General features: G+C 35.4%; 1 protein-coding gene across 5 annotated transcripts in view; it reads right to left on the bottom strand.

Moving 5' to 3' along the window:
* The window catches only part of pou2f2a (POU class 2 homeobox 2a), a 50,130-nt gene that overhangs the window by 2,575 nt on the left and 36,154 nt on the right, over positions 1–11,401 (bottom strand). Inside the window, exons 5-14 of one of the 5 annotated variants that reach the window (XM_084424752.1) lie at positions 10,938–11,051; positions 9,421–9,663; positions 8,390–8,522; positions 8,103–8,194; positions 6,975–7,175; positions 5,623–5,764; positions 5,393–5,541; positions 3,255–3,446; positions 2,949–2,997; positions 2,712–2,859 (exon numbers count right to left, since the gene is read on the bottom strand). In XM_084424752.1, coding sequence (XP_084280878.1) covers positions 2,712–2,859; positions 2,949–2,997; positions 3,255–3,446; positions 5,393–5,541; positions 5,623–5,764; positions 6,975–7,175; positions 8,103–8,194; positions 8,390–8,522; positions 9,421–9,663; positions 10,938–11,051 — 1,463 coding nt within the window. The remainder of the gene's footprint in view (positions 1–2,711; positions 2,860–2,948; positions 2,998–3,254; positions 3,447–5,392; positions 5,542–5,622; positions 5,765–6,974; positions 7,176–8,102; positions 8,195–8,389; positions 8,523–9,420; positions 9,664–10,937; positions 11,052–11,401) is intronic. The other 4 variants (XM_084424753.1, XM_084424754.1, XM_084424755.1 and 1 more) reach the window with 4 other exon arrangements.

Here is an 11,401-nt window from a genome sequence, read left to right as displayed (position 1 = left end):
CTTCAAGGGGGGGGGGGTAGGTAGGTAAATGTATGGACTTTTTCAGATCTTTGATCTAATGGATGAAACAAGCTCACGTAATTTATATATAAACACGACTAGAGAACAAAAAAACATACGGAGAGCATCAGCTTTCGTTTCTCCTCTGACAACCGAAAGACCAGACGAAAGCAATCTGGTCAAATCCGTTTTCGACTACCTGTGGAAGTGGTCAAAAGTGCTAAAACGAGTGGACAAACAAATTATATATATATATATATATATATATATATATATATATATATATATATATATATATATATATATATAAAGAGAGAGAGAGAGAGAGAGAGAGAAAGAGAGAGAGCTAGCTCTCGCTCAGAAACTCCCAAATATGCGACGCCGCAGAAGTACGATAACGCATGTCATTCCAGGAAATCCATATGGGCATCACACTATGACTAGCTAAATAAACAGAAGATTGAAACGCTCTGATTGATTAAACATGACTAATAAACACAATATTATTTCATAGTATTTTATACAGTGTAAGACGCCACATCATCTCACAGAAGGATGCTCAACTTTCGTTATTAAGTGAGTTTGGAGTAAAAACATGTTATTAAATGTTGTCTTTTGTTGGACAATTTCATAATCGAAATAATCCAAACTGGTCTTAAGAGCGATTTCATATTAATTGCGATTATATAGACAGACAGGGAAAATAAACTGGTTGAAGTAGCTGTGCAACACGACAAAAAACAGAAAGGGGGTGTTTGGTCAACTGCGAGGCAACACATTGGCCCAGAGTTGCCTATTCTTTGAGGTAAATGTAGCAGTTCTAGATTGTGCGTCGGCTCCAGTACGGTGTTGCTGGAAAAGGGTTTTAAGTGATGAGGATGAATATGAGCTCAAGAACAAATGTAAGGGCATAGAAATGGCAAGTGCTTTTGAAACAGACAGACAAGGTGCACAAACACAGTTCTTCTCATACACACACACACACAGACAAACATATGTAAGAAGTGAGGATGAAGATGTGATGAATATGTGGAGAATATATGAAAATAGTAGAAGGCTTTTTGATGGCGAGTGATGGGAGGTTTCATCCCCCATTAGCCAAGTTTCTTAATGTATATCTTTTAATTAATCTTCTTTTAATTGTTTTTCTCGTCCTCTAACCATAAAACTAACAAACCTTGCATTGTGGCCAGAGGGTTGCTGCTGATGAGGGCCTGGTTCATTCCTGTGCTTACACCCATCATTGTGTTCCTGTAATGTGTGTGATGTGTCATTTACACGTGTCCACAAACATACGCCATTCATACATGCAGAGAGAAGCAAGCATTTTTAGTGACATCTCAAGAACAACCATGTCCACCGTGGAGTTCGTGTTCATTTCACATGCTGGAAAGAATGACATTAAGACGAGAAAACTCAAGAGCAAGAAATTCAGCATGCTGTTCACATTCAATTAGACAGGTTTGGAACACAACTGAGAATAGAGATTTTATCGTGAAAACAAGTCTGATAAGACTACAGCAGAGCTGTAATTATTTCAGTTCAGAATGCTCTGTCATAATGAAAGCTGCTGACAGAATGATGATGTGTTTTTATCACGGACTTCAAATTTACGGTTGTGAAATTATGAGGTAATATGAAACAGTGGATGCTGGATTTATGCAAATATCCTTGAATATTATAGACGTATCATAAATAATAATAAATGAACATTCACAATATTTTATGATTCAAATATAGGTTGAAATCAGGCTAAACAAAAACCTGATTTTCTGGTTTAATAATAATATTTTTTATTATACATATTTGTAACAATCTCAGTATAAGATCATTTACATTTTGCAGCACTGGATAGTGAATTTGTGAAAATGTGCAAATATTGTTTAAATGTCAAAGTATAATAAATAAGAAAAAATTTACATTTCACAATATTTTATCATTCAATATATTAGTTGTTAGTTGATTAAATCAAATAATTGATTAATAATAGTAATAATTAAAATAATAATAATATTTGTTAGTTGATTAAATCAACCTAAATAATTGATTGGATTAATTTCTAGTTAAATAATCATCATCATCATCATCATTTTTTAATAGTCCAGTTCTAGATCGTTTACCTTATGTACAACATTGAATATTGAATTTGTGCCAATTTTCAAGCATTGGATTTAAAATTGATTTATGCAAATATCGTTGAATATTATAGACGTATCATAAATAAGAATAAATGATAATTTACAATATTTTATCACTCAATTTATTAGTTGTTAGTTGATTAAATCAACCTAAACAAATAATTGACTGGGTTAATTTCTTATTAAATATTATTATTATTATTATTATTAATGTTCTTTTTTTTAACATTCCTGCTTTAAGATAATTTATCATATGTACAACATATTGAATTTGTGCAAATTTGCGAGTATTGTTTTCAATGTCTAATGTTTAAAAGTATAATAAACAAGAATAAATAAACATTCATAATATTTTGACTCAATATGTTGCTTTCTTAGTTGAACTAAACAACCTCAATAAATAATTGTTTAAATAATAATAATTTATTTTAAATTACATATTTAGAATAATTTATAATTATGTAATATGTATTATTAATAACTGTTATGAATTCTCATAATTATTATTATTTTAAATTCAAACAGTGTCAAAGGAGCATTTTCCTGCCCTAAATGCATGAAACAGCTTCTTACCCTGTGTTCAGGCCAGGGCTGCCGAGGCTCGGCGGGGTGGGGCTCACTGTGCTGAGAGGAGGCGGAGTCACTGAAGAAGGGGCGGAGCTTAACACTCCATGTCCACTGGGGTTGAGAGGGCAGGCCACAGAAGGTGTGGGACTGACGGCTGCGTACGGAGAGAGATTCAGTGTCTGTCCTTGTAACCACAACTGTGAGGTGAACAACACTATTATTCATTCTAACTGCTCTTCTCACCTGTTGTGCTGAGACTGGTAGCGACCTGAACCAGTCCCTGACTGGACATCTATAGAAAAAAGGAAAGAGACTTAAATTAACAAACATACATCTCATAATGACATTCTTTAATATTGTCCTTTACTTTCAAAGGTCCAATTTTCATTTTATGGCAGAACATTATTCAAAAACATGACCAGACATGTCTCTTTAATACCACATTTGCACCCATTCTCACCATGCACCATCCAAACAACATTTCAACACTAGCTGTCAGTCGAAATGGCTTTGGGCCAGATCAATCGCTAAAGCCATGAGTGGGTGTACCATGTGCGGGCTGTAGCAGGGGGGCTTGTGCGTCTGTGCTGGGGGCTGAGTGGGCAGCGGAGGGGTGGCGCTGGAGGGGTTGATGCGCTTCTCTTTCTGCCGTCGGTTGCAGAACCAGACGCGGATGACCTCCTTCTCCATGTTGAGCTGCTCGGCCATCAGCAGGATTTCTTCAGAGGTAGGCTTCTGGTTCTAAAGGGGGTGAGGTGAGGTGAGATGCATGAGTACATGAGACATGCCAAACACCAGCACTCAGGCCAAGACCAAGTTTCAGCCCAAAACAATTTCATGTTGATGCACAAAATATTTTGAGAAAAAGCATGCAGTGAATCAAAGACGCAATTGGTACTCAAAAATGCATGTAAACACAGAAGAGTGAGAATTTACATTGAGGAATTTTTCTTTCTAAAATTCATTTAAAATCAAATTATTCATGAGGTTGATTTGATCACCGCTCCCTTGATAGGACACAAGACTTGTTTTATAATTGCTGTATTATCTGATAATGGAACTGTTTTATAATTAAATGCACATGCTTTATAATTCAAGTTTCTGTCGGCGTAATGCCAACCGGCAGAATGAGTTACTTAGAAAAGGAAAGAAGCAGCATGAGGCGCCTCAAGCGTATTGGCTCTTTGCCTTGACTTGATATTAGATGGGTTTCCTTGGAAAAAAGCTTACAACACAGGTGTGGTGTTTACCAGAGAAAAAGTGTGACTGTGGAGGTTTTGTGACTCATGTGCAACCATAAAACTAAACTGTCTCTTGAGGATTAATAAATCTGTATTGTTTAGTATAAAACATTAGCCTGGGTTTCCCCATGCTGCCTTGCGCGATTTTATTCACGCTGCTAGGCAGCCTGGACACCATGGACCAGATTTTCCCCTCAAAAAGGGAACCAATCACAGAACGGGGAGGGAGCAGCAAGACGATGACGACGTCTATGCGACACACCGAAGCAGTTTGTTTATATCTATGGATCCAACATGGCAGCAGACGCGAAGTTACCTTTCGATGCAGCCTTAGATAGTCTTCTAAGTAGTTTAGACGGCAATATTCGCTGAACGCCATCGTGTACACATAAATCTTTGACCCATCGTCTTCTTCCTCGTCGAATTTATGTCGCTCTACATACGTCATCTGGTATAATTGAAACGATTGGCTATGAGCTACGTACAGGCGCATTTGATAGACATTCGTAGCGCCCAATAAACGGCTCTGGGCATTCGTAAACCACGCCTCAAATACGAGAAAATGAACATGTGGTTCCCAGACCGTCTGACGTTAGCCAGGCTAATAAAACATTGGAATGATCTAGAAAAGTTTGTGCCTTGACTCCCTTTTTGTTTTTAGATTCACCTATTATTGCTACTTGTTCCACTTACCATGTAAACCAATAAAAAGTCTATTTTAATTATGTTATTTTATCCAAAGCAACTTATAAATGAATATTGCAAGCAAGTTATTATAAGATTATTAATATATGATATATTATTATATTTTGGAATTGGTTTTTATTATTTTATTATATCCATATCGACTTACAGACTACCAACATTGCAAGCAATTTAACATGAGATATAATAAAATGTATAATTATATATTTACATGTATGCATTATATTATATATTATTATATTTCATTATATTTCATAATTATTTTTTATTTTATTTATAAAAATATCATGTTGTTTTATCATTTCTTATTTTTTCCTGGTTGGTAACAAACTTCTATATATGTGTCTATGGACAACCTTCTGGACTGTTGATACACTGGACTGGCCTATGATATTGTATGTTTATAATGCATAAAAATATACAATCACGCCAGAAGTATATGGGGTTTAATGTGGTGACATAATTCTTATACTGTATATTGCAATAAATTAGTTTGCTGGTAGACTTCTGTTTCTCCAGAGAGAGAAAAAAAATGGATTCAGCATTTTCAAAAAGAGAACCAATATTTTTTTTATCATGAGACAGCAAAAAGGAGGTCATGAAGCTGAGGTGTGCTGTGCGGAATAAACCAAGTCAAATGAACGAGTCATTTGAACGAAATGTGATTTCTGTAGCAGGAAATTAAAATCTTGCAACATTTGGTGGTACGGTGTGTGTGTGTTGTTAATGAGTCTGACTAACCGAGATGAAGTTGCGCTCCAGGGCAATGCGGACGTTGGTCTCGATGCTGGTGCGTTTCTTTCGGCGGCGTCCAGGCAACCCTTCAAAGCCCAGCAGAGGTGAGGACAGTGAACTGGGGCTCGGAAGCATGTTGTCTATCGCCATGGTTTCTGTAACGCAAACACGCACATTCAAACACGAATCGTAAAGAATGCAAACATGAAACACCAATGTGTGACAAAAACACACACCTGCATCGCTCAGCCATTTCTCCAGCAAGGGTTTGAGCTTGCACATGTTCTTGAAGCTGAGGTTGAGAGCCTCGAAACGTGAGATGGTGGTCTGACTGAAGTCATTGCCGTACAGTTTCCCCATGGCCATACCGACGTCCCCCTGCATGAAGACAAGGAGCAGAGTTACCATTCGCTCCTTTCATCATTTTATCCCTAAGCAGACAGGACTAGTTTAGCTTGAGGACTGTTAAGTTTGTGTTTCACAGACATACTATGTGATTTCTATGGAAGCTTGTGTCCGCCACAAAAAAAAAAAAAAAAGAAGGTAATTGCGACTTTTTATCTCTACAAGTTTTTTCTTGCAACTGCGAATTTACATCTCGCAATTCCGGCTTTTTTCCCTCTCAGAATTGCGTGATATAAACTCGCAATTGTGGGTTATGAAGTCAGAATTGTGAGATATGAACTCCCAATTCTGAGAAAAAAAGTCAGTCTTTGTTTTCGTCAGAATTGTCCTTTATATTTTGCATTTCTGACTTTATATTCGGACGAAAATAATAAATTCGCAATTATCTTTTCAATTGTTTTATTCCGTGGAGGAAACAATCTTCCATAGATTTCAATACCAACTTAAGCTTTTTTTCTTGTATGTTATTTTCTCACAAATTATCTCCTCATTTATTTTCTTCACTGAATATTGTAACTAAAGCTACATTTCTCACTGGTTTTCCAACTGGTTGCATCTTCGTTATTGGTTTAGACCTTTTTGACAACTTTCTTTAAAAAGAAAATTAAATAAGGAAAGTCTGATCCCAAATAATGCATTCAAATATTAAATTAAATTTTAGAAAGAGTTATTTTAATTAATGCCTCCCATAATCATACACAAAATCTTATTAATATATATATATATAATTTTAATAGAAATACAAAGAAAACATGATTGTTGTATACATACATTAAAGTTATATTAAAATGGTATTTAAAAATTTAAATAAATAAAGATTTAAAATGGCTCAGAATGACCATTGTGATTATAATTAATGCCATAGGCCACCCTTAATTATATACATAATCTTACAGTGTATTTGACAAGTATTCTTTATTAACATTCAACATTATTATTGATTGATTTGACTGCACTGAGATGAGAACTGAACCGAGCTGGACGATGACATCACTGTTTTCATGCAGAACTGCTTCATAGATGAAATGAACTAATTTAATAATTGTTGACTTGACTTGATATTGACAGCATCTCAAAAATAAGTGTCTTGAAAGAAGGTTTAATTGTTTTTCATTTCTATTTTTTGAAGTTTGATTAAAAAAAAAGTCAAACTGTGACAGAAAACCGTGACTGTGTTTCACACCTGTGTGAACCCTAGTTTAATTCGCCTCTGTTTGAAGGTTCTGGCAAACTGTTCGAGCTCCTCCAGGTCGCTGGGTTCCTCGGGATGGGGCGTCGCCGTGGGAACGGAGCTCATGGGAGGGGCGGAGGAGGGGGCGGAGCTCACAACGCTCTCCACGTTCTTCTCCCTCTGCAATGACCACAGCCTGTCGTCAAGATGACGCTACAGCACAGATTGGGAAAACACACTACTTTCTCAAACACGTATCTACTGTGAGACAGAGCCTTCAATTTCAAACCCATTCCAAAAGATTCCCTTCATTTTTGCATAACATCATCATCTATATAGCATATTACCATTCAACTCAAATTATTTTATAAGTACACTTTAGATTAGGGTCCAATTCTCACTATTAACTATGACTTTTGCCTCAATAAACTCATAATTACTTCTTATTAATTGTAAAGTAGTTGTTAAATTTAGGTATTGGATTAGGGATGTAGAATATGGTCATGCAGAATAAGGCATTAATATGTGCTTTATAAGTACTAATAAACAGCCAATATCCTAGTAATATACATGCTAATAAGCAATTAGTTAATAGTGAGAATTGGACTCTAAACTATATATATATATATATATATATATATATATATATATATATATATATATATATATATATATAGGGTATATATATATATGTGTGTGTGTGTGTGTGTGTGTGTGTGTGTATATATATATACACTGATTTCAACATTGATAATTATAATAAGAAGAAATTTTTCTTGAGCACCAAATATGAATATATTTGAATGCTTTTTTGAAGGCAAAAAACAGTTCTTTTAAATTGTAATAATACATCACAATATTACTGATTTTAGTGTATTTTTGATCAAATAAATGCAGCCTTGGTGAGTATTAGAGACACTGACCCCAAACTTGGTAGTCTATAAATACTACGAAGAATACTGACTTGAATTATTAAATTTGCCAAACTTTGCAGTATGCAGGAGAGCGCACTGCATCAAATCCTGTATCCCACAATGCAGTGTCTCAAGTAAAATGCCATGATGATAACTGGACGCCATTTGCTAATTGAATAAGCAACATGAGGTGGACAACAATGTAGCCTGAAACCCTTTTTTGTACCTGTGCTTGAAGCCCCAGTCTAGGTGGGGTGGTCAGGAGACTCCCTGGGCTTTGCTGAGGTAGTGAAATCAAATTTGACGTCGAAAGCAAACCTGAGAGAGCATGAATGGCAATTACACATTATAGACATCACTGCACGCAAATGTTATAGGTGTCACAGAGTCAACTGTTATGTGAAATAATAGTAATGCATACACAGGGCAATGGGGTGTTTCGGTGATTCAGTTTCAGTGATTCCACTGACCCCATAGCCATAATTAAATAATGTGTGAATAGGCGCATCTTGCCTTGCTGACCCTGCTGAGCCTGGGCTTGAGGCAGCAGGAACTGAGCAGGGGACTGTAGAGGATGACCTGGCATCAGTACCAACTGCTGTAACTGCAACAACTGCTGAATGTCCTTCAGAGAGAGACAGAAAGCCTTATGAGGGTGAAAAGAAGACAAGTGAGCAAGTCAAGACACGGGGAATAAGTAAAAAGGTCCAGTTATGTCACAAAGTCAAGTTACAGAAACACTTGTTCGGCGGAAAAGCGCAATTTGCATTGTACTGAAGAACCCTTTACCTGGTATTTTAATTCTAATCTCATTTCACATTCTTTAAATGACCGATTATATAACAAAATGTTTCCTTGCACATGACCAGATGTTTCAGGAACAAAATATGCATATTTCACACATTCATTAAATCCTTGCATTCAAATCATACTAAATTGTTATTAAGTAAATTAAAATAAATTAAGATTTATTCAAAATTATATTAAAATTACAAAAAATACATTTGAATAACAAAATGAAATAATTTATAATTATTTAATAATTATTATAATATTAATATTTAATAATATTATAATTATTATTTATTTATATTATTTAATTAATTAATGATTTTATTTTATTTATTTATTTATTTATTTAAATGTGGTATTGCAAGATTGTCTGCAAGACTTACATTGTAAGAGTACTGTAAGAATATAATAACTGGGTAATAACTAGGTACTAACCCTGAACCTACCCCTAAACCTAACCTTAACCTGTGTAGTTTCCTTAGATTAACCAGTACTTTCTTAGGCAAGTACACTGTAAGTACACATAAGTGCAAGAACAGTAAAAAAAAAAAAGTGCAACCTTATGTATTTATATACTAATGGACAAATTGCAATAACTTTCTGTTCATAACTGACTGCATGCCACAGATGCTGTTGATATATAGTATATTCGACCGGGAGCGTTCCCTGAATTGAAATACAGGAAAATGCCAATCTAGCCTCTGATCAAAAATGCATTTTCCTAAAGCGTAGAACGGCAGCGCAGAAGGTACCTGGGCAGTGAGCTGGATAGGCTGCGATAGAAGAGGAGGCGGAGCTTGCTCATGTTTGGCTTGAGACTGGGCTTGTGCTGCTGCCTGATTGGCCTGCTGCTGTTGCGTGTGCTGCTGCTGATTGGCTGCGGCAGCTGCGTGGGCCGCATGCGCTGCGTTTGACTGCTGCACGGCTGCGGCTAACAGCTGCGCTTGAGCCTGCTGCAACAACAGCTGCTGCTGTGCAGGGAGGAGAGCGGCCAGCTAAAGAGAGGAAGAAGAGGAGCGAGGGATAGAGAGAAAAGGTGGAGAGAAGAACAGCGTCACCAAGCAGCAGAGGGGGCGTCTGTGGCGCCTTCTCTTAAGCAAGCAGGCCCTGAGATGGCATCCACAGCATGGTTAAGCTAAGAAGGTTATACATCAACCGAAAGCATGTTGCATTTAGTTAATAGAAGCAACTAAAGAGCAAAAGAGAAAGAGAGCGAAAAAAAGCGATCCATATAATATTCGTATTTGTCATTCATTCAGATTAATTATTATATAATATAGCCATGTTATTTCCAGAGCAGGATTTCCAAACTCATGCTACGGACCCTTTTCACATTTCCAGGGTTCTCAGAAGCAGAAGTCATAGGTGTCATAGTTGGGTAAACTTCTATAGTGGTGATTGGGAGATGAATTTGTATTTATATAAAAAAAAATTAATTTACTGCAAATGTAGTATAACAAATTATAGTGTTTATATATATATATATATATATATATATATATATATAAAATGTAAAATTAAAATGTGAAAAACTGTACTAGATTTGCGATATCATCCCAGCCTGTGAAAAGGGTCCATTGGTTGAAGTAAAAGTGCCACAAAGCCAGAGTTTAGCTTTATGAGGGAAGTAAACTACAAATGGCTTAATAATATTGTCTCTGAACATTTAAATAATTTGTATTAAATAATAAATAAAATAGTTACAAAATATTACACTATTTTTATTTGTAAAAATTATAATAAAAAAAAAAGTAATACGAAAACAAATCAAGAACATTTTAATCGGATCGGATCATACATATTTTTTAAATGGTTCATTAAATGTATCATTAATAATATTTATTTTAAAAATAAGTATTTTAAAATATCAGGGGTGCTAACTTATTGAAGTAGTAAATCATTTAAGCCATATGTTTGAAAATGAGACATTTCAGCTTTAACTAAATAAAAGAATAACAATCTAATGTTATTTTAAACTGCTTAGTGCTGTTTTGTTTCCCCTCAAAGATTCACTTCACCTGTGTACCTGTTTGTCTCATCATGTGAGTGAGTTTGTGTGTGTGTGTGTGTGTGTGTGTGTGTGTGTGTGAGAGTGAGTGAGTGTGTCTTATGTGTGTGAGTGTGTGGTTCATGCATTCTCTACATTTGGGGGATAAAAGGATAGTAATACCAGAAATATTTGATGTTGTGGGGACATTTTTATAAAAAGTATAAAATCATTATTTGCATGGAAAGTCCCCATAAAACGTGTGAGTGTGTAAGCACATACCCCTGCGAGCTGACTGCCTGCCAGCATGAGTTGTGTGTGTGGTAGAGAAGGCTGAACTGGAGGAGGAGGAGGAGCGTGAACACTGGTCATCTCAACGGCCTCCTCGGCTTTAACCTATAAAACACATTCATATATATTATTAATATAACAATATATGGAATATGAATAATACATATACACATAAACACTAATAATGTAATACATCAATGTTCTCACACACACAATAACATAAATGGCAACAATATAAAAAATGCCTTTTTATTTTAGTACTATTTATTTAGTTTATTTAGTTTAGCATGTTTTAATTTAATTAAAAAAACTTTAATACTACAAAATACTAAAATAGCCTCATTTTTTATTTATTTATCTGTATTAAATTGACACTGTAATTTATTACTCGTACAGCTAGTTTGCAAATACACAAGGCCATTGCTAAATATCATAAACCGCTCATACCTACTACC

The sequence above is a fragment of the Rutilus rutilus genome (assembly GCF_951802725.1).
Source record: "Rutilus rutilus genome assembly, chromosome: 11".
In the NCBI taxonomy this organism is placed as follows: domain Eukaryota; kingdom Metazoa; phylum Chordata; class Actinopteri; order Cypriniformes; family Leuciscidae; genus Rutilus; species Rutilus rutilus.
The sequence above is the reverse complement of the archived record's forward strand: the minus strand, read 5'-3'. Positions and strand labels throughout refer to the sequence as shown.